Here is a 22614-nt window from a genome sequence, read left to right as displayed (position 1 = left end):
TCACAGTTCTGCTGTCCCATAGGTATGGGATTTATAGTCATAGATTAGAATCATGGAATTGTTCAGGTTGGAAAAGACTCTTGAGATCATGGAGTCCAACTGTTATCCCAGCACTGCCAAGGCCACCACTAAACTCTGTCCCTAAGCACCACATCTACACATCTTTTAAATCCCTTCAGGGATGGTGACTCCACTGCTTCCCTGGGCAGCCTGTTCCAGTGCTTGACAACCCCTTCAGTGAAGAAATTTTTCCTAATATTCAATCTAAACATCCCCTAGTGCAACCTGAGGCTATTTCCTCTATGTCATTTTGATGAACCCAATCTTCTCCAGGCAGACCATGGCCTCTGGGATCCCAGGGCACACAGCCCTGGCCCCAGGCTGGTCCAGCTGAAGACCAAGACCACCTCTCAGAGGGCATGACAGTTCCTCAGGGCCAGCCACCCCTTGAGGTTGGCCATCCTGAGCTTTGAGAGCCATGGAGCAGCAAAGGAGAAGTCTGCGAAAAGAACCTGGAGCATATTGTGCTGTTAGAGCAAAACTGAAGAGATTTAAAATGCTGAAACATCTAAAGTGAAGGGAATGTCAGGCCTCTATTTCTGGACATTCTTGGGTGGGTAAAAATAGCCCTTGGGCGACCCGGGGGAGGAAAGTGCTTCTGATCTCTTAATGCAGAGCCCCTGCCTTAGCCCTGTGGGCTCTCTGCCACTCACAGCCCCGCTTGCCTCTGCTTTTTCCAGGCCATAAAACGATGGCTCTTGCTGAGAATTTCACTAGACAAGATTGTCTTGTTCTTTTCCTGCACAGCGTGTACTTTGGGTAATATCTTTGGGGAATGCTGGCATACTTGTGTAGCCAGTATTTTTGTTAACCTAGAAAAAAGAGCCATAAGTGTTATGATTATGCTATTAAACCTTTATTGTATCAAAGAAAACAAATCAGAGTGAGAGAGGAGCTGTATGGAGCTGAGAAGTGTTAAGCTACGGTAGTAATATGCCTTTGATTGTTTAATTTCCCTTAAAACTGAAATACCACAAGGCTGAAGAATGAAAAAGCTGGTGATGCTGAGGGATTGTGGGGGAGAGTGTGCAATGCCTGTGCTGCAGCCATGGTACCTCTGGCTGGACATCTCTGGGTTCTGGACAACGGTAGGGATGGGTTGGAGCGGGATGTGATGGTTTGCAGGGTATGGCTATGATGCTGCATGCCCCTCCACAGCCGGTTATTTGGTTTGGGTGGGCCGAATCCTCTGCACCATTGCCAGGTGTCCCACCAGCAGAGCTCCTCCGTGAGATCCCTGCTGGGGTGAAGCTCCCAGAATTTCAACAGAACTTTTCCTTCCATTCTTTTGCAGAAGAACGAATGGCTATGCTTGAACTGCCAAACTCAGCGGCTGCTCGAAGGGAGCCTCGGCGACCCTGCCCCAATGCCACTGCCTACCCCAAAGCCGCCATCCAGCGGCTCCCCGCGGCACCAGCCGCCCGCCGCCGGCCAGCAGAGAGCGCCCACGCCGGCACCCGTGCCCGCCGAGCCAGCGCCCCCCGAGCAGCAACCCTCGCCCGCCAGGAGCCTCCGGGCTGCTGAGCAGAGCAGGACCCCGAGCCCTGCCCCAGCGGAGAAGAAGCCCCCACCGGCAGCAGAAAAGAAGCCCCCGGTGCCGGCAGAGGAAAAGCCACTGCCCAAAGCTGCCCCAGAGCCTTCCAGAGCTCCCGAGAGCGTCGCTCCAAAGGGGAAGAGCATGACCCCCAAACCAGAGGTGGAGAGAAAAGAGAGCCAGGCACTCCCCGAGGCGCCGCGGGCAAAGGAGCAGGAGGTGAGCACTTAGGGAGCATCCAGCTCCGAGCATCCCTGGGCACCACACCCTGCCCCAGGCTGGCGTGGTACTGAGCTGTGCCTCTGTCAGCAGTTGTGCTCACAGATGGGGAAGGACCTTCACAGGCTCCATGGCAGCATGCTGGTATTTGCCTTCTTTTTATTAGGATTACATCAATTCAGGCAAAATGTGATAGTTCAGGTCATGTCTGGCCTTTGCATTTCTTTTAAATAATATAAGTTGGGATTTGTTGTCAAATGGAAAACTCACTTTCCAGCATTCCGTGTTGCAGCAGTGGGTGTTTTTCGTGCTCTTTATCCCACCTTTTCTAAAATTCATAACAATTTGGGGAAGCATTTGGCTACCTTGGGATGGTGTTTCCCCACAAGCAGCCATCCCAGCAGCAGCCAGCAGAGCCCCCCATGGGGAGGGGACATGGCAGAAGGTCCCCACCAGCTGGGAGGGAATGGCTGCCCCCCTCACTGCTGTGCAGCCCCCAGGGAAGAGGCTCCTTGGGTCCCCAAAATCAAGTGGTCTGTGATGCCTCTGTGCTGACAGGGTGGCAGGTCCTGCCAGTAGCACCAGGGTTGGGTGTGATGGCACAGTCCCCATGGCTCAGTCCCTCACACTGCCTAATTGTCAAACCAATTAAAGGGGGCTGTTTATTTCTGCTGGCATCTAGCAAGGATCCTGGGGCCAGCCCTGCTTCTGAAGGGTGCCTTGGGGGCTGGGGGCCCCGTTTTTCAAACATACTTATTAGTCTCCCAATGTATTTATGCCCGGGGCCATTTGCTGTACCATCCCCTGCTTGTAGAACACCCTCTTACCTGCCTTTATTAGCACAGACAAGTTACTGATGTGCCACTGAATTGAGGGACACAGGGTGGCCCCCATCCTTTGCTCTGGGCTGGCTCCCAGTGGTGCCCAGACTTTTTGTGTGCTCCTTGGGAGACAGTTTGTGGGAAGTAGGAGCAGCAGCTCTGGAGCTGCCTGGATCTGACGCTGTGTTCTCCCTTGCCTGCAGGACAGCAGCAAGCCTTACCCCCCAGACCTGTCCCGCAGCCCCCAGAGCCTCAGTGACACCGGCTACTCTTCCGACGGCATCTCCAGCTCACAGAGCGAGATCACTGGCCTGGTGCAGCAGGAAGAGGAGAAGCTGAGCAGCACAGGGCTGGCTGGGCAGAGCCCCCCCAGCCCCTCTGAGCTCACCAAGCTGGAGAGCAGCATGCGGCCTCTCCTGGAAGGCCGGGGTGCACCCACACAGTCCCCTGAGCGTAGCAAGAGCCGCACTGAGCCGCAGGAAGACCAGCGGCAACAGCAGCGGCCACGATACCTCTCCATCACCCCTGAAGCCTTTGACTCAGACGAGGAGCTGGAGGACATCCTGGAGGAGGATGAGGAGTGGGAGAACCAGCGGGAGCGGCGGGAGAGCGCAGAGTCCTCAGATGAGTTTGGCAGCAAGCTGCGGCATGACTACGTGGAGGACAGCAGCGAGGGGGGCTTCTCCCCAGTGCCCCCCCGGACCAAGGGCCAGGAGGCAGAGGTGACAGATGAGGAGTTCATGCGGAGACAGATCCTGGAGATGAGTGCTGAGGAGGACAACCTCGAGGAGGAGGAGGAAGGCTATGGGCGCGCCAAGTACATCATCCCCAAAGCTGGGCAGAAGAGCGAGGCAGAGAAGGGCAAAGAGCCAGCGTCGGCCAAGCGGCGCCTGCCACACGGTGCCAGCAGCATGTACACAGGAGAGGAGAGCAAAGAGGTGGAGGCAGTGGAGGGTGATGACTTGAGCACGTCCCAGGGCGGGCTGCGGCGATTCAAGACCATTGAGCTGAACAGCACAACTGGCTATGGCCGGGAGATGGAGATTGGCCAGGAGCCAGATACCAGTGTGGACCGGGAGCCCGAGCTGGAGATGGAGAGCCTGACAGGCTCCCCTGAGGAGCGCTCACGGGGCGAGTACTCCTCCACCCTGCCAGCCACAACGCCCAGCTACACCTCGGGCACCTCACCCACCTCCATCTCCTCACTGGAGGAGGATAGCGACAGCAGCCCCAGCCGCCGGCAGCGCCTGGAGGAGGTGAAGCAGCAGAGGAAGGCTCGGCATCGCTCACATGGCCCCTTGCTGCCCACCATTGAGGATTCATCTGAGGAGGAGGAGATGCGGGAGGAAGAGGAGCTCCTGCGGGAGCAGGAGAAGATGCGGGAGGTGGAGCAGCAGCGCATCCGGAGCACAGCGCGCAAGACCAAGCGTGACAAGGAGGAGCTGAGGGCCCAGCGGAGGAGGGAGCGCTCCAAAACCCCCCCCAGCAATCTCTCTCCCATCGAGGATGCCTCCCCCACAGAGGAGCTGCGACAGGCGGCAGAGATGGAGGAGCTGCACCGCTCCTCCTGCTCCGAGTACTCGCCTTCCATTGACTCAGAAGCAGAGAGTTTTGATGCTGTGACCTCCAAGCTGTACAAGTCTGGCAGCGAATACAACCTGCCCACTTTCATGTCACTGTACTCCCCGACAGAGAAGGTGGAAAGTGCTGCCAGCCAGCCCATCAGCAAGCCCCTGAAAAGCGCCGAGGAAGCCTATGAGGAGATGATGCGGAAGGCAGAGATGATGCAGAAGCAGCAGGTCCAGCAGGCCCAGCCTGCCTCTTCCTACAGCAGCACCTTCCAGCAGGTTGGCTACCGCAGTACTGAGGGCCAGAATGGCTTTGACTACCAATATGGCGAGGAATACCAGTATGACGGCGGCCTCACGCGCCCCTCCCAGCCCGACTATTCCAGTGCCCTGCCGAAGGCAGGAGCAGTGTACGAGGAGATCCTGCAGACCTCGAAGAGCATCTCCAGGATGCACCAGTCCTCTTCCTTTGACCTGGCCCTCAAGCAGGGTGAGAAGGTGAAGGGGCAGGAGGAGGTCTACCCGGAGAAGCGTTTCCTCAATGCAGAGAGTGCCTACGCTGACCTGCTGAAGCAGAACGGTGGCCCACTGACCCCTGGCACAAGCCCCACACAGCTCTCTGCTCCTGTCTCCTTTGCCAGCTCCGACAGCAGCACTGGCAAGACTATTCCTGATGTCCGGGTCACTCAGCATTTTGCAAAAGAGGCACAAGACCTAGGCAAGCTCCAGAGTGCCCCGGCAGCACCCAGCCCAGTATCCAAGGTTAGTACCACTCCTTATGCTTACAGCAAAGGCACCAGCACAGTGACAACAGCAGCAGGAAGCCCTGGGAGTGCACTGCAGAGCTACAGCTCACCAAGTCCGGAGGCCCCATCCATAGCTGGGAGAAGCTACACTCCATCAAAAAGCACTGTCAGCTATGGCTCACAGACCGAGGATACCACCAGAACCAGGACGGTGGAGATTAGCGTGCAGACAGCCAGGGAGAAGATCCCAGCCGTGAGTGACAGCAAGCCCACACTGCCCAAGACCTACACCTTCTTCAAGAGCACCAGCCCTCCACTCTCACCCACCTCACCCACACAGAGTCCCACCCGCACCACAAAGGCCACAGCAGAGTTTTCCACACAGACGCAGAGCCCAGTGCTCTCCTATGATGGTCCTTCTGCTGCTGCTGCTGGCCCGGACACCTCTTCCCCCATGGTGGCGCAGGGGACGCAGACGCCGCACCGGGCGGGCTCGCCACGCCTGACTCGGCAGGCATCCTCACAGGACTCCCCCTTCATGGTGATCACACTGGCGGCTGATGCAGCCAGCCAAACCAAGCCAGTCAGCTCTGGCGCCTTGACATCTCCCACTTCGTCCCCCACCAGGCCAAGCCGGCAGCTGCTGGCACATGGTTACACCCAGACACCGGAGCCAGAGCAGCCAACAGGTGCCTACATCAGGGCACAGCCAGTGAAGGACCACACTCAGAAAGCACCTGCCATGACTTCAGCCGCTGATGGCATCACAGGACTGTACAGCTGGGGAGCACTCCCTGCAGAAAACATCTCCCTCTGCCGCATCTCCTCCATCCCCGGTACATCCCGGGTGGAGCCAGGGCCCAAGGTGCCAAGCAGCAATGCTGTGGACTTACGGACCGCATTGAAGTCTGCCCCCATCATCATAACAGACCAAGGCATGGATCTCACATCCTTGGCCACTGAGGCCAGGAAGTACTGCCTGACCCTGGACCACATCCCCAGCCGGCAGTCCACGGCCATCCAGCCCTTGATCATCAACCTCAATGCCCAGGAGCAGCCCCATGCCATCATCGCAGCAGCCAGCACTGCCAGCCTGGCTATCGCCTCTCCCATGATTCTCTCGCAGTCCAAGCAACCCATGGTCTATGGAGACCCTTTCCAGAGCCGTGTGGATTTTGGGCAGGGGACTGGGAGCCCAGTGTGCTTGGCGCAGGTGAAGCAGGTGGAGCAGGGTGTCCAGACAGCCACTGTCAGAGCCAGCGGGGTGGCCAGTGGCAAGCCCGAGCCTCCTGCTGCCCCCCAGACCAAATTTGCAAGGTACGGCATGCCAGGACAGATGGTGAAGAAGGACATGCTCCTCACACAGACCGGTGGGGCACAGAATGCCAGTGGCCTCCCACAGGCCTTCCCACCAGAGCCAGGATCGGAGGTGTACCGGGCAGTGCCAGTAGAGCTGAAGAGCCAGAGCCCTCTCCTTGCCCTGGGTGGCAAGAAATCCCAGGTGATGATGGTGCAGATGGAGGAGGCAGCGACTGGCCCAGTGACCAAAGTGCTGAAGGAGGAGGGGCCAGCCAATGTCCTGGACCTCACGGGTGTGAAGCCAGAGAGCCAGGTGGCCTGCTGTGACATGGTCTACAAGTTCCCCTTTGGTGGCAGCTGCACGGGTGCTTTCAACCCCACCTCCAAGATGCCAGAGAAGAAAACCGGGGAGGCGGCAGTGATGCCTGGTCGGAAAGCTGGTGGACCAATGTATGGCAGCAGAGAGCCAGAGCTGCCAGAGACCTTCCCTTACCGGGAGCAGCCGGCCCCGGCACCTGCGCTCTACGAGGAGCAGAAGTTTTACCCAGCCAGCGCCTTTGGACGACTCTACTCCTCCATGTCAGACACGAACCTCTCTGAAATTGGGATGAGCTACTACCACACAAAGGGGGATCAGCCCTTCCCTGCCCCAGCAGGTGATGCCGCTGTGGACCTCAGCACCATGAAGCACTCCTACAGTGTGGGCTTTGCCGAAGGGGGTTACCTGGGCCAGGGGCCACAGTACGGATCTTTTTCTGACCTCCGCCAACCAGGAGAGCTGCTGAGCCACCCCTTCCCCATGCGGAGGTACAGCTCGGCCTCCAACCTCTACTCTGACTATCGTTTCTCACACCGGGGGGACCTGGCCAGCTTCCAGGAGTCCAGCCTGGCCCACTACAGTGCCACCACGGCACGTGAGATCAGCCGCATGTGTGCTGCCCTCAACTCCATGGACCAGTACGGGGGCCGGCATGCCAATGGCCCTGATGTGCTGCCTTATGGCCCCAGCACCGGGCAGGGGGCCACAGGGGGGCTGGCAGCTCAGCAGCAGGGCCCCGTTCCCCCCAAACCCGGTGGGATGTACAACCCCACCTTCCCTGAGGGACGGCAGGGCTTCAGCAACCTGGCACAGTACAACGTTCCTGGTGTCCGCCTGGGCGCCATCCGGCAAATGCTTCCTTCCACCGCAACCGTGCGGGCCGCCGACGGCATGATCTACTCCACCATCAACACCCCCATCGCCTCCACCCTGCCCATCACCACCCAGCCGGCCTCGGTGCTGCGGCCCATGTTGCGTGGGCTATACAGACCCTATGGCCCAGGTGGTGTGGCTGCAGTCCCACTGGCCAGCTTGGCCAGGCTGCCAGTTGTCACTCCCCGTGTCCCGCTTGCAGCACAGGGCCTCTACCGCTTCCCGGCCCCAGGTCGGCCGGCCCCAGCAGCCTCGATGATGGAGACACCCGTCTACCTGGGGAAGCCCGTCGCCAGCACAGCCCCGGCAGCGGTGGGAGCTGCTCCTGCTGCCAAAGCACCCGCTGCCCCCACCGCACCTGCCAGTGGCTTGCAGAGAGCAGAGCCGCCACCAGCTGCCCCCCGTGCAGAGGCACCAGCAGCACCAGCAGCCCCCAAGGAGAGCGGGCCAGTGGCCACAGCGCCCAAGCCACCACTGGATGGAGCTCAGCGGGAGGAGAGGGAGCGGGAAGAGGAGCGTCAGCGCAAGCAGCAGGAGCACGTGCTGCAGCTGGAGCGGGAGCGTGTGGAGCTGGAGAAGCTGCGGCAGCTGCGGCTGCAGGAGGAGCTGGAGCGGGAGCGTGCCGAGCTGCAGCGGCACCGGGAGAAGGAGCAGCTGCTGGTGCAGCGGGAGCTGCAGGAGCTGCAGTGCATCAAGCAGCAGGTGCTGCAGCAGCAGCAGGAGGAGCGGCACGCGCAGCTGGCGCTGCAACGGGAGCAGCTCGCCCAGCAGCGCCTCCAGCTCGAGCACATCCACCAGCTCCAGCACCAGCTGCAGCAGCAGCTGGAGGAGCAGAAGCGGCAGAAGACCATCTTCCCCACTCCCGTGGAGCCCAGTGCCCGCCCACCCGAGGGGCCCGCTGAGGCACCACGGGTGCTGCCACACAATGGGCAGGCATGGCCCCCAACGGGCCAGACACCCCCAGAGGGGCCTGCTGGTCCCCGCTACCCCATGCCACAGCGGCCACTCAGCAGCTCGGCCTCAGACATGTCACTTCAAGTTGAGGAGTCCTGGGAGCCCAGCCGGGGCATCAAGAAGAGGAACTCGATGCCACGGCTGAGGGATGCCTACGAGAAGGAGACCTTTGCGGCACGGAAGATGGCAGACAGCAGCGTGCAGACAGACGAGGAGGACGGCGAGGAGCGGTTCATGCTGTCGCGGCGGCGGCGGACGCGGCGCAGCGCTGACTGCAGTGTGCAGACGGACGAGGAGGACAGCGGGGAGTGGGAGCAGCCCGTGCGCCGCCGGCGCTCCAGGGCCTCACGGCACACTGAGGCCAGCACCGAGGGCAAGACAGACGGGGCAACCCGCACAGCCAGCGTGGGTATCCAGACCATCAGTGACTGCTCAGTGCAGACAGAGCCCGACCAGCTCCTTCGCGTCTCCCCCTCCATTCACATCACCACCCATGACCCCCGAGTGGAGATCGTGAAGTACATCTCAGCCCCAGAGAAGACGCAGCGGGGTGAGAGCCTGGCCTGCCAGACAGAGCCAGAGCCAGCTCCCCAACCTGGCGTCGTGGTCCCCCAACTGACGGTGCCCACCACCATCCCACCCTACTCCACCAGCCTCCAAATAGTGAGCACAGGCCCCCTGGACCCCCACACTGTCCGGCAGCAGACCCTGGGCAAGTTTGAGAAGAAGAAGCCAGATCCCCTGGAAATTGGTTACCAATCCCATCTGCCAGCCGAATCCCTCTCCCAGCTGGTGACCCGCCAGCCACCCCGCTCTCCCCAGGTCCTCTACTCACCTGTCTCCCCGTTGTCCCCCCATCGCCTCCTGGAGTCCTCCTTTGCCACCAGCGAGCGGCTGAACAAGGCCCACGTCCCCCCACAGAAGCACTTCACCACCGACTTAACCCAGCGCCAGCAGACGCTGCCGCGCCCTATCAAGACCATGCAGCGCTCCCTGTCCGACCCCAAGCCCATCAGCCCCACCTCTGAGGAGGCCGGCAAGGACAGGTTCTCCCTCTACCAACACCCGCTGCTCCCCAGCTCACAGGTACGTCACCTCAGGGAACAACCTTACCCTCAGGGAACAGCCCTGGGAGGCACCTCGGGACACTGTGGTTTCATTAGTCCTGTGGCATTAATATTTCAAAAGGCCGGTCCCCATGGCAGCTGATGGCAGCCAGCAGGCACAGACGTGCATGCCAATACCAGCAGCTGGAGGGAGGCCCTGGAGGTCATTGGCTACATGAGCCTGTCAGCAGGCAGGAGATGCTGCAGGTTGGCAGCATCAGGGCTGTCCCCTGCTCCAGATGGGTCCCCCTTCTCTCTCGAGAAGCTACCACCATGCACGGCTCCACTTAGGGTTGTGGTGGCTCTTGCTCACACCTTTGCCTCCACACACCAAGCTTGCCTTGGGCAGTCAAGTGCCCAGCCAAGAAGTCCCGGGGCAATTCCTGGGGCAGCAGCACCCACCAGCAATCCCCCGAGTCCCTCTGCCAAGTGCCCACGGACAGAAAGCATTTTTTGCAGCAGAGGTTATGCACGTGGCCAGCTCAGCACTTGGCTGGCTGCCACCCCTGGTAATTACTCACAGAAAGCGCCCTGCCTGTTACTTCCATCCTATTTATTCCGCTTTTACATAAACGCCGCTTTCTCAGTGCATGGGGGAACACGTGCACAGCGGGATGCCTCACCCCAGCCCCTAGGGCACGGGAGGACCACTGCAATGCTTGGGTGGGATGTGGGGGGGACACCCACCTGCCCCCCTGACCAGATGTCCCTTGGCTTTGCAGGTGGGGGGGCTGCAGTCAAGCTCGCTGGCACGCAAGGTGAAGCGGACGCTGCCCAGCCCACCACCTGAGGAGCCCCACGTCCCCCTGGCGAGCCCAGCTGCCTCCCAACTCTACCTGAGTAGCCTGGCTCCCAAGGCCACCGCACCTGTCACTAAGGCCAGCCTACTGAAGGAGCTGGACCGCGACCTGAGGCTGGTGGAGCATGAGGCCACCAAGCTGCGGAAGAAGCAGGCGGAGCTGGACGAGGAGGAGAAGGAGATCGATGCAAAGCTGAAGTACCTGGAGCTGGGCATCACCCAGCGCAAGGAGTCGCTGTTGAAGGATCGAGTTGGTGGGCGGGACCACCCCTACCTGCGCTACCCCGGGGATCGGCGCGACTACCTGTCCGACAGCGAGCTGCACAGCCTGCGCCTCGCCGCCTACGACAGCGCCGGCCTGCGCCCTGCCGGGCAGTACCCCGACTACACCGCCGCCGCCGCCGCCGCCGCCGCTGCCTCCTATGGCGCCTACCCGTACCCTGCCCCGCAGGGCCCCACCGCCTTCCCACCACCGCGCCTCCAGCACCCCCAGTACCCCACGGCCAGCACCTCACAGGATGGCTTGCCGGCAGCTCCACTGCCCACCTTCACTTCGCCTGGTGGCTTCTCGGCCCCCGGCACCGCATACCCAGAGCTGGGCACCCCAGCCCAGCCAGGCTTCCAGCCCCCAAACCCCTACCAAGCCCCGAGCGCCTTCGCTGGGGCAGCCACCGTGCCGGCGGCACAGCCCGCTCTCTACCAGAGCCCGGCAGACATAGCTGGCGGGCACCAGAAGCCACGGCAGACTTCCCTGGCTGACCTAGAACAGAAGATCCCCACCAACTACGAAGTCATCGGTGCGGCCACCAGCTCCTCTGCCGTGCCTGATGTCACCTTCAGCACTGCACCGGCAAGCGGTGGCTATGAGCAGTACAAGGCACCTGAGAGCCGGCCGGCTGAGAGAACCAGCACGGCACCGGGCCCCTCAGCCAGCTACTCTTCTGAGTCCCTCTACACCAGTCTGGAGCAGAACATCCCCCGTAACTATGTGATGATCGAGGACATCAGTGAGCTCACCAAGGAGAGTCCAGCAGTGGACGGGCAGAAAGCAGAGCCAGTGGGCACAAGCACTGATAGCCGCCACAGCAGAGAGAAGAGTGATCTAGGGGACACCGAGGGCTCCAGCCGTCCCTGCTGCTACAGCAAAGCTGAGGAGGAGTCTGAGGAGGACATCTATGATCACCATGGCCCCGACCATCGTGGGAAGAACAGCTACTACCGAGGCACAGAAAGCAATGGCAGGGTGTCAGGGAGCTCCACCAGCTCGAGCTACTACTATGGGGACAGTGAGTACCGGCACTCCTCACGGATGGACAAGCACAGCTCTGGCACACCACTACCGAAGCATTCATCCAAGAACCTGGCACCTGCTGTCATCTCCTCCAAGCGCAGCAAGCACAGGAAGCAGGGCATGGAGCAGAAGATCTCCAAGTTCTCCCCCATTGAAGAAGCCAAAGATGTAGAGTCAGATCTGGCCTCCTACTCAACAACCACCTCAATTGGCAGCAGCAATGTGGCCTCCAGGGCCAAGAAGCTGCAGGATGAGATCACCTACGGCCTGAAGAAGAACGTCTATGAGCAGCAAAAGTACTACGGTGTCTCCAGCCGGGATCTGGTGGATGAGGAGGAGCGGGTCTACTCTTCCAGCAGCAGAACTCGCTCCTCTGGCTATGGGGTGGAAAAGTCCTCCAGCCGGGAGATGGGCGGCCGGAGCAAGTCCTATGAGCGGGAGAGCATGGAGCGCTCCCAGAAAGTCAGCTCCAAGCCCTCATCCCTCAGCATGAGCCAGAGCCGTGGGCGGGCGCCCATGCGCTCGCAGCACTCGGAGGAGGAGAGCCCTGTCAGCCCCATGGGGAAGTCAATGGGGGGGTCACGCACTGCAGGAGGGTCAGGTCCCCAGTCAGCAGGGGACCCCTGCTCCCAGTTCTGCTCCAGCCACTCGTTGCCTGATGTGCAAAAGCACATCAAAGACGTGCCAAGGAGTCACTCGTACAAGCACGAGGAGGGCTACGGCATGGATGATGCCCATTGCGTTGTCTCGGACAGCGAAGGTAACAGCTCCCCGTGGTGACCACCCCAGAGCATGGCACTTCCCCGGGGCATGCCCGTCCGCTCGTACGCAGAGACACTCTCACCGCCTCAGTTTGCTTGACACGTGCCTTCCTCCCCCTGCCCTGGGTGTTCGGTGTTAGCCGGTCCTGCACGGTGCCCTGCTGCGCCGCGTCCCATCCCCACCGGCACGTGCTGTCCCCCGCGCGCGTGCCCGCTGCTTGTCCCTCCCACTTCATTGCATGGCTTCCGCCCGCGCAGCCTCGAGCGAGAGATTGACTGTGGTTTGTTTTTGGTTTCCGAAGCCTATCATTTGGGTCAGGAGGAAACAGACTGGTTTGATAAGCCCAGGGAGGCGCGGGCAGAGAGGGTCAGGCACTACGGTGGCCACTCTTCCTCACAGAAGAGACCCCCAGTTAAGCACACCTACCACGATTATGACGAGCCCCCCGATGAAGACCCATGGCAGCACGACGACTACCCCCAACACCGCGAGCACCGGCACCACAGGGAGTACGATCGCCACGCTGGCTCCTCCCGGCACGCCAGCGACGAGCCCCCACGCCGCTCATCAAAGCAGCACCCACGAGAATCTGGCCGCCATGAGCCCCGTGGCCATGGGCCTTCAGCCGGCCCCAAGAAGGCGCAGCAGCCCGAGTCTCGCGCGCCTTACGGCCCCAGCTCCACAGATTATGCCCCGTCATCCCGCCCCGCTGCTCACCACCATGGCACTGAGACCCCCAAGGCACAGAAACCTTCCCAGCCGCATGGGCCGGCCACGCCAGCGCCGAAGCAGGAGCCCCTCACGCACCCACAGCAGCCGGCGGCCAGGCAGCAGCAGGCAGGGCAGCCAGCAGCGCGGCAGCAGCCGGCAGCACGCCAGGCTGCCCAGCCAGCAAGCTCGGCACAGCCTGAGACCAGGGGCAGGACACAGGGACCCCCCTCGTCCCGGCCACCGCAGCAGCAGCCAGGGCCAGCCCAGGCAGCAGGGAAGGCACCGGCCACACTCCATGCACAGCTGGGCGGACACCCAGCACCGGCGGTAAGTACGGGCTTAGCTGGCCAGGCTGCATCCTGACCCCACAGCTCTGCCTGGAATCGGCACAGCTGGCTGTGGCCAGGGGCTGGCAGGGGAAGTGTTGGGAATGGGAGCCATGGAGTAAAATGTATCCCACTCACATGCCCAATACAGACACCCATAGGGGCTGTGGAAGTTGCCATCCCCTCGAGGGGACCCAGGAGGGGACATCACTATGTCCTGGATGCCTTGCTGCATCTTCTGGGGTTGTGGAGCAGTGTTTGGGGGTTTCAGTGTCACCTCCCGGCCTGGGCCACCCCTGGCAGATGCTCTATTGGGAGGGTGAGCCCTGAGAGCTGTTTTCTCCTTTCCAGACAAAAGTGGAGCCAACAGACACATCCAAACCTGCAGCAAAAGTGCCACAGCAGCCGGGGAGAGCACCGTCAGCACAGCCCCTGGGAGCAGCAGGTCAGTGAGCCCCAGTGGCACTGTGCCATCTGTCCCATCTCATGCCAGCTGCCTGGCACCCCAAAGCTCGTCTGAGCTCTCCCAGCCGGGCCTGTCCCCTGCTAACAGTGGCTTCGTTTGTCCCCCAGCAGACAGCAAGGCCGGTCCAAGGGCGGCTGGGCCACGTGGTCCCGCGGGCATGGCCACAGGGCAGCCCGGCGGGGAAGGAGAGAGCGTCTTCTCCAAAATCCTGCCAGGGGGGGCAGCGGAACAAGCAGGCAAACTAACTGAAGGTGAGGGCTGCTCCCGGGATGGGAACAAGGCAATGGTGCTCTTCTGCACTGAGACCGAGTCAGGCACCTTGGGGATGGCTGGGTGCAGCCAGTGGGATACAGTGCTCCCACAGTTTGGGGCTCAGGGAGGTGGGGGACCAGGGTCACTACACCATCCTGACACCTGTCCTGGCTTCCCCACAGCGGTGTCAGCTTTCGGCAAGAAGTTCACTTCGTTCTGGTGAGAGAACGGCACAAGGTGAGTGCAGCCAGCACTGGGGCACTGTGCTGTGGGCTCTCCCTGCCCTGGCCGTGCCTGATGCCCTCCTCCTCCCTTCCACTGCAGGAGTTTGGGAAGTGAGTGGAGATCTGAGTCGTTGCAGTGGAAAAACCTATGAAGAAGCCAATGAATTCAGCACGCGGCGCCAGACTCTGAGTATAACGGTGAGTGTACAGGGCACACCTGCACGCAAGTCCCCTCCACTGTGCCATCTCTGAGGTTCCAGCAGCACCACTGTCCTCCAAGCACCTGCTGAGCCCTGCTTCGCCATGCTCCCAGCCTCCAGGCTGGGAAAGACACAGCATGGACCCATCCCCTTCGTGTTGGGCCACTCATCCCCAGCTTCATCCCCAGGTGCTGGCCCCAAGCCAAGGCGTGGAGGCTTGGCCTTGTTCCACAGTCTCGGCAGCGCTGGTGCAGACCCTGGGTTTCCAGGGAAGCTTTGGGTGGTCCGGGCTCTGCTCCGGGAGCCCGTCCAGCGCGGGGGCGGGCGGAGGCGGCGGCAGCTGCTCCGCCGGCAGTGCCTCTTGGCTCTCTGGGGCCTTTTCGCTCGGGCCAGCGCTGCCGCTCGGCGGGGACCCTTCCGCGGGGAGGGGCTGCTCGGACTAACGCATCACTCTCTCGCTCTTTCTCTCGCTCTCTCTGTCTCTTTCTCTCTCTGTTTCTTTCTCTCTCTCTCTCCCTCTCTGTCTCTCGCAAGCTTTTGAAAACAGGGCGATCCCTGGATGCTGGACCAAATGACGGCCGAGCAGGGGCCCGGCGGACGCCCTGGGGCGGGTGCCCCCCACGCCTGGCGAGCAGCTCCGGCGCGGCACTCGGCGAGCCCTGGCAGCTGCCCCGAGGGGATGGGCCTGGTCCGGACCGTCGGGTCAGGCCCCGTAGGTCGGCTGAGGCCCTTTCTCAAGATTATACGCAGAGTTGCTCCCTCTGAACCCGAGCTCTGGCCTCTTCATAGGTTTTTCCCCCCCGCGCGCCGAGGGCTGGGCGCCGTGGGCGCCGCTCCTCCTTCCCGACCCCACCCGCCCCGCCGCGGGCCGTCCCCGCGCCCCCCGCACTGCGGCCGCGCCCGGCCCCGCCGGGGAGCCCCGGAGCGCGTCAGCTAGGACCTAACACTGTTTCACTACCGAAATACGAGGCCATAGGACTCTGACAGGCGGCGCGGCCGGCTGGGCGCGTGTCCCGAAGCCATTGGAAGCATTGAAAGGGCCGCGCTCGCCCTCGCCACGCAGCCAGCGCGCCTGCCGCCGGGCACCCCTTTTCTTTCAAGAACAGCCTTAATCATCCCACTTTGATTTCTGTGTATACCTCATCCGCACCGGGGGGGGGGGGGCACGGGGCGTCGTCAGGGGGGTCCTTTTTTCCTCGTTTTCTTTGGGTTCATTTTCTTTTGGTTTCGGGGTTTTATTTTTCTAAAGTTTATACCAAATCCTCTTCCCTCTTTGCTTTGTGCGATGAGTTAGCACACGGGCTGTCGTCTGTAGAAGCAATAGAGTGCAGGAGGCTACAAAAGAGCACAAATCCCGTGGAACAAGATCAGGAGAGCTTTGCCTCCGGCAGTATCCTTCCTTTTACTGTGCAATCCAAGTCCTTCTCAAGCCATTTTGCGGGGACGGCCGGCGCAGCGGCCGGCGGCCAAAGCCCACTCGCCCTGCCAGGAGGGGATTCCCAGGGGGGAGGCAGCCCGAGGAGGGGGCTCGCCCGCGCCCCGCCGCCTCCCCGCGCTGGCAGCGCCCCGCCGACACCCCCGGGGCGGGGGGCAGCCGCCCGCTCACCCGCCTGATGTTCTATGCAACGAAATAACACGACTCCAGAACAAGACCTGTGAATAGCTAATCAGTTCAATGTCGCGCCTAAGGGTTCCATCGCAAAGCGTGCCGCCGAGCGACCCGAGAACTATTCAGTACCGACCACCCGTGCGTATGAATTCGTGGCATGTTCGACCCACGGAGGGCCACTTTGCCAAAGGGCAGCCCTAGCGCCCGTGACCGTCTGTCCCGTCGTAGAGCATGGCTTGCTACTTCTCTGCACGGTTCCACCCGCCTTTCAGTGCTTGCTGTTCTTTGCCTGGACTTTTCTTTTTTTCTTCTCCATCAGTCCATCGCTGTACTGAAAGCTCTTAGCAGATTTATGCACTTGTGATCGAGGACCCGGCTGCCGCGGGAAGCCCACGCTTTGTGGCAGATCCCTGGCCGGGAGCTCTGCCGGTCGGTGCCCAAGGCTGGGGGCAGGCCGGCGGCTGTGGCACGGGGGGAGGAGAGCCCCGGCCCCGCGCTCAGCCGCCGCCTCTCCCGGCCCATGACAAGTGCAGAGCCCGGGGGTGCCTCCCGCGGGCCGCCGGCCCCGCCGCTCCTCGCGCTGTAAATACTTGTACAGTGTGTCAACCGCACGCGGGACCGAGACCCCCGCCGGGCCCAATGTCGCCGCCCGAGCACATCCGCCACCTTGCCTTCGTGCCTGCCAGGAGCGGGGGCGCGCAGCCCCCCGCCGGGCCGGGCCCCCAGCCCCAGGTGTGGCGATCTGCTGGACAGGGCGGGGGGACGGGGGGCGCAAAGACCAAGCGCGGCTGGGCGCCGTTGCCAGCGGTAAGCGCGATGCCGGGTGCGCTCCCTCTGAACATTGTGACGGTGTGCGTGTCTGCTGTGCTCTGTGCCACCCGTAGTGACCCCGTACCGTGCCGTACCGTGCCGTACCGTGCCGTACCACCCCCGCCGCTGTGTCGTGACTCCCTCCCAGAAGCTGCCCCCTCACCAGGTGTTTCTGTGGGAACAGAATAAAAAGGACTTGACACAAACCACGGACTGGCCCCAATTCTTGCCTGCCTGCAGTGTGGGGGGCGGGAGATTGGGACCCCTACCATGGCGGGCGTGGCTGGAATGGGTCTAGTGGTCACCAAGCACTGTTGAGCTCTGCCACTCACAGCTGGGCTGCTGGGATAGGGGGTCCCTGTGGGCATCAAGGACCCGATCTCACCTGCCTGGCCAGGCTGCTGGCTCTGGTGGGCTCCCAAGGGCCCAATCCCCATTGGCAGGGCTGCTGCGGGCACCAATGACTCAATCCCACCCCTCTGAGCAGGCTGCTCAGTCCCATGGGCCCCCGATGGCCCGATACCCCCCAGCCAAGCTGCGGGGCTAGGGATCCCTGTGCCTCTCAAGAGTCCGATCCACCCTGTCCTGCGCATAGAGCCCCTGTTCTGCAGCCACCCGGGGGGCAAACCACCCCGGGGCGATCCAGAGGCTGCGGGGCCGCGGTCTGTCCCCCGGCTGTCGCCTCAGAGGGCCCCGCGGGCGATCCGGTGGCAGGGGACAGCCGTCGGGGGCGCCGGGGACCCCCCTGCCTGCGGCTGCAGCGCCGCCCGCGCCCACCGGGGGGCGCCTCAAAGCGGGAGGTGGCCCGATATCCGCAGCCAATGGGAGGTGCCGTAGGCCGGTGGCCCCGCCCCATCCCGGAAGTGCCGAGCCTGGCCCCGCCCCTCGCCGCGAGGACATGGAGCCGCCGGTGAGGGGATGGGGGGAGTGACGTCAGAGCCCCGGGTTCCCCCCCGCTGCCCCCCCCGTCCGTCCCCGGGAGTCCCGTCCCGCACCGGCCCCCGCGAGCCCGGCGCCCCCCGACCCCGCTGCTCCGCCGGCTCTCCGCCTCGGCACCACCCCGCTACCCTTCCACTTCCTCCATAGAGCCCGATTGCTGCAGGACCCTCCCAGGCTCCCTTGCACCCCAGGACCTGCACTCAGGATCCTGGTAGCCACGGGTACCCCGGCAACTGTCCCAGTGCCCTCCTGGTCCCGGCTATGTACCCCAGGATCTGCTCTCCAGTGCCCTCCTGGCCCCTGGTGCCCCAGTAGTGTCCTGGCTCTGCACCCCCGGTACTGCCCCAGTCCTGCACTACTCTCCTCCTCCCATGTACCCCAGCTCTTCAAGCGCTGCCCCCAGTAACCCCCAAAATTCCCCCCGTCTATACTGGAGCCCCAGTAGGTGCCCCTGTGCCCCATTACTCCCCGGTCCGGACCCCCTCCCCTCCAGCCGCGGCGTGTCCCGCAGGCACAGCCACGTGCGGAGGAGCTGTCGGAGCTGTACCGAGAGCTAAGCCAGCACCCGGGGCTCAGCACTGCCTGCCTCGGCCCCGACCTCACCACTCAGTACGGGGGCAAGTACTGCAGCCTCTACACCGGTACGGGGATGGGGAGGACTGGGGGGGAAAGAGGGATCCGCGGAGTCCTTGCCTGGCTGGTGGGGATGCAGCTGGTGTCCTCACCCTGCTTCCCGCAGAGTGGTCGCAGCGGGACCTGGCGAGGGCTGAGAACATCAAGTTCTGCCGTCAGTACCTCATCTTCCACGATGGAGCCTCCATTGTCTACTCGGGGCCCGCTGGCACCTGCTCTGAGATCAAGGACGAGTAAGTCCCATCCCGCCCCCCACACGTGGTCCTCGGGGAAGCAATAAGTGGGGGCTGATGGGCACTCACCCACTCACCCACAGGCTGCTGAGTCGGGAGTCCCCCAGTGGGATGCTGAAGGCCGTCCTGCGCAAGGTCCCTGGCAAGGAGAAGGAGAAAGAGAAGCAGTTCCTGGAGGTGAGGAGGGTTCTGAGGGAAAATGGATATTCACTGGGATTCGGGGCTGGAACCACACTGTGTCTTGGGACCGCCCTGGCATCTCTGCCCCCAGGTCTGGGATCAGAACCGGAAGGTGAAAAGCATTGACCTGACAGCTCTGGACAAGCATGGCAGTGTCTATGATGATGGTGAGGGTCTGGGGGATGCCAGGGAATGTGGGTTTTCAGGGGACAGGGTGGCCAGTGCTGACCTGCCCCTGCAGACCAGTTTGGGTGCCTTGCCTGGTCTCACTCGGAGACCCACCTGCTCTATGTGGCGGAGAAGAAGCGTCCCAAGGCTGAGTCCTTCTTCCAGAGCAAAGCCCCCGAGCTGGGCACCTCTGATGAGGACACAGGGCACCCCAAGAAGGAGGATGCACCCATCAAGGTGGGTTCTCCCCACCCTGGGTCAGGTGGGGGCTGGCTGTGTGGCTGTGGGGCTGACCAGACTGTGCCACAGGGCGAGCAGTTCGTGTACCACGAGGACTGGGGAGAGACACTGAGCACCCGCAGTGTGCCCGTCCTCTGCGTCCTGGACATCGAGGGCAACAGCATCTCGGTACTGGAGGGCATCCCAGAGCACCTCTCTCCCGGCCAGGTCAGTTTGGGGAGCTGCAGGGAACCACAGAAGGGAGGTTTCAGGAGCCAGCAGCATTTTGTGTTGAGTATCTCCCCTCTCCCCACAGGCTTTCTGGTCACCTGAGGACACCGGCGTGGTGTTCGTGGGCTGGTGGCACGACCCCTTCCGCCTGGGGCTGCGGCACTGCACGAACCGCCGGTGAGTCCCTGCAGGGCACCCCACAGCCCAGCCCTGCTGGTAGGACCCTGCAGGGCACCAACCCCACAGCCTGGCCCCCTGACCCCACTGTGACACTCCTCTGTGCTGGCAGGTCAGCGCTCTTCTACGTGGACCTGACGGGTGGGAGATGCGGTAAACAGTGCACGCCCCGATCCTGCTGGTGCCCTGGCTCCCCTGACACCCCTCACCATTCCCTCACCATCCCCTCGTGCCCATGCAGAGCTGCTCTCTGAGGACACCAGGGCCGTGTGGTCACCACGACTCAGCCCCGATGGCTGCCGCATCGTCTACCTGGAGAACAATGTCCTGGGCCCCCACCAGCAGTGCAGCCAACTCCGCATGGTAAGCAGCACTAGGGGGGCACTGGCAGGCACCAGGGAGGTGCCAGGGTGCTAGGGTGGGGCTGGCAGGAGGGCAGTGGTGTCCTCTCCTTGGGCTGCAGTGGGGGCAGGCAGGCTGAGACCCTGCAAAACTTGCCCAATGCCATGTCTCCTGCAGTACGACTGGTACACCAAACACACCAGCACGGTGCTGGAGGCTGTGCCACGGCAAGCATGGGGTGAGTACAGCTCTGGGGGTGTTGGGGGAGACTCAGGGGGATGCTGAGTACCACCACTCTGATCACAGGTGCCTTCCCGGGAATCTACTGTGGCGCACTGCCAGGGATGTGCTGGGCGGCTGACAGCCGCAGGATCCTGCTGGACACAGCCCAGCGCAGCCAGCAGGTGAGGGGGTGCTGGGGGACACAAGGGGGGCCTGGCTTGGTCAGGGCTCCACTGGACTCTGCTCTCATGCCCCTAGGATGTGTTCGTGGTGGACACAGCAACAGGCACCGCAACTTCGCTGACAGCTGGTGAGTGACAGGCCAATGGGGCCGTGCTGGTGCCAGGGGTGGGGAGAGGATCACACCTGCAGGTCTGACCCCCTCCTCCCCAGATTCTCCCAAGGGAAGCTGGTCTGTCCTCACCATCGACCGGGACCTCTTGGTGGCCAGGTTTTCCACCCCTAGCTGCCCCCCCATGTTGGTAAAGTCATGTCCCCAGTGCCCACCAGCCCCTTGGCATGGGCACTGACCCCTCTCCCCAGTGCCCACCAGCCCCTTGGCATGGGCATTGACCCCTCTCCCTGCACAGAAAGTGGCAGTCCTGCCTGCTGCTGGCCATGAGGCACAGACACAGTGGATCTGCCTGCAGGATGCCCCCCCCGTGCCTGGCATCAGCTGGGGCATCCGCACCCTGCAGCCCCCACCAGAGCAGGAGCATCCCCAGTACGGTGAGTGCCCGAGGTGGGGTCAGGCTGTGCTCCACCATCCTCACTGCTCCCTGACACCCCCTCCCTGCCTCCACAGGGGGCCTGGACTTCGATGCCATCCTGATGCGCCCAAGCGAGGGTCCCGCTGGCCACAAGCCCCCCTTGGTCGTGATGCCCCATGGTAAGAGCTTGTCCCCACCCCACTGTACCCCAACCAGGCAGTGTCACCGCCCTTTTGCTTTTGCCATTTGCAGGTGGTCCTCACTCCGTCTTCACGGCTGGGTGGATGCTGTACCCGGCGGCACTGTGCCGTGTGGGCTTTGCTGTGCTGCTGGGTGAGTGACACCAGGGCCCTGGTGACACAGCACGCATGGAGGGGCGCGGTGGGGGCATGAAGGAGGAAGGGCTCTGACACTGCTCCCCACACAGTGAATTACCGTGGCTCACTGGGCTTTGGCCAGGACAGTGTGGACTCCCTGCCAGGCAACGTGGGCACACAGGACGTACATGATGTGCAGGTATGGCCTGGCATGTGGTCCTGGGGCACTATGTGCTCCTGCAGGTGCCCTGAAAAGGGAAAGTGGGACTGTCTGCTCAGTGGGTGTTCCCTGTGGTGGCAGCTCTGTGTGGAGCGGGTGCTGCAGGAGGAGATGCTGGATGCTAGCCGGGTGGCACTGGTCGGCGGCTCACATGGGGGCTTCCTGGCGTGCCACCTCATCGGGCAGTTCCCTGACACCTACCACGCCTGCGTGGTCCGCAACCCCGTGGTGAACATCGCCTCCATGGTGGCCACCACCGACATCCCGGACTGGTAAGTACTGCTACCCCAGCTTCCCAGGCTCCTTGCCATCCCAGCCACACACGTGCCCCCGCCTCTCTTGCCTGCAGGTGCCTGACAGAGACAGGGCTGCCCTACAAACCTGATGCCCTGCCAGACCCAGCCCAGTGGACAGAGATGCTGCACAAGTCCCCCATACGCTATGTTGACCGGGTATGTCACTGTCCCCATCCCTGTCCCTGTCCCCAACAGCAGTGCCAGTGCTGAGGCTGTGCTGCTCCTGCAGGTCCGTGCACCTGTGCTGCTGATGCTGGGGGAGGATGACCGGCGTGTGCCCCCCAAGCAGGGTCTGGAGTATTACCGTGCCCTCAAGGCCCGGGGCGTGCCCACACGGTGAGTGGGGTGCTGAAGGCTTGAGCTGTGGGGTGCAGACACAGCACTAATCCCTGTTTTGCCTCCAGGCTGCTCTGGTACCCAGGGAACAACCATGCGCTGGCTGGTGTTGAAGCCGAAGCTGATGGCTTCATGAACATGGCACTGTGGCTGCTCAAGCACCTGCAGTGCTAAGGCTGCTGACCGCTGCTGCTGACCCCCAATAAACGATGTAGTTCAGCACCCCAGTGTCTCTGGTGGTAGTGCTGGTACCAGTGTCATTTCCACTCCTGGTGGCCACTGGACCTTTCAGCTGCCCGGGTGTGCGGTTGTGCCATGGGGATGTGTTGGGCCGTGGGAAGGGTGACCCCGGCCTGGCCATGCGGGGCAGCGGGGAGCGGCTGGAGGGCTGGCACCGGCCGGGCGCTGCCGCCGGGCTCCTCCCGCCTGCTTTGGCAGCCGT

General features: G+C 62.6%; 2 protein-coding genes across 4 annotated transcripts in view; both read left to right on the top strand.

Annotated features, from left to right (window-relative positions):
* The window catches only part of BSN (bassoon presynaptic cytomatrix protein), an 88637-nt gene extending 71479 nt beyond the window's left edge, over positions 1 to 17158 (top strand). Inside the window, exons 4-12 of one of the 3 annotated variants that reach the window (XM_030956544.1) lie at positions 1355 to 1813; positions 2838 to 9479; positions 10222 to 12349; positions 12653 to 13389; positions 13740 to 13833; positions 13965 to 14105; positions 14289 to 14343; positions 14431 to 14528; positions 15065 to 17158. In XM_030956544.1, coding sequence (XP_030812404.1) covers positions 1355 to 1813; positions 2838 to 9479; positions 10222 to 12349; positions 12653 to 13389; positions 13740 to 13833; positions 13965 to 14105; positions 14289 to 14329 — 10242 coding nt within the window. In that variant the 3' untranslated portion in view covers positions 14330 to 14343; positions 14431 to 14528; positions 15065 to 17158. Of the gene's footprint in view, positions 1 to 1354; positions 1814 to 2837; positions 9480 to 10221; positions 12350 to 12652; positions 13390 to 13739; positions 13834 to 13961; positions 14106 to 14288; positions 14344 to 14430; positions 14529 to 15064 lie in introns of all 3 variants that reach the window. The other 2 variants (XM_030956543.1, XM_030956542.1) reach the window with 2 other exon arrangements.
* Positions 17159 to 17693: 535 nt separating this feature from the next.
* On the top strand, positions 17694 to 22388 carry LOC115908265 (acylamino-acid-releasing enzyme-like). Its single transcript, XM_030956737.1, has 22 exons — positions 17694 to 17859; positions 18400 to 18529; positions 18628 to 18754; positions 18838 to 18931; positions 19026 to 19101; positions 19176 to 19339; positions 19412 to 19549; positions 19638 to 19729; positions 19842 to 19882; positions 19971 to 20092; positions 20249 to 20309; positions 20378 to 20475; positions 20552 to 20603; positions 20687 to 20775; positions 20884 to 21022; positions 21099 to 21182; positions 21256 to 21336; positions 21431 to 21519; positions 21622 to 21812; positions 21890 to 21992; positions 22066 to 22172; positions 22241 to 22388. Exons 1-22 carry the CDS (start codon positions 17848 to 17850, stop codon positions 22344 to 22346), a joined length of 2196 nt encoding a protein of 731 aa, XP_030812597.1. The 5' UTR covers positions 17694 to 17847; the 3' UTR covers positions 22347 to 22388.
* Positions 22389 to 22614: the final 226 nt, after the last annotated feature.

This window comes from Camarhynchus parvulus, chromosome 12 (genome assembly GCF_901933205.1).
Source record: "Camarhynchus parvulus chromosome 12, STF_HiC, whole genome shotgun sequence".
Classification (NCBI taxonomy): Eukaryota; Metazoa; Chordata; class Aves; order Passeriformes; family Thraupidae; genus Camarhynchus; species Camarhynchus parvulus.
This window is presented reverse-complemented; position numbering and strand designations above follow the sequence as displayed.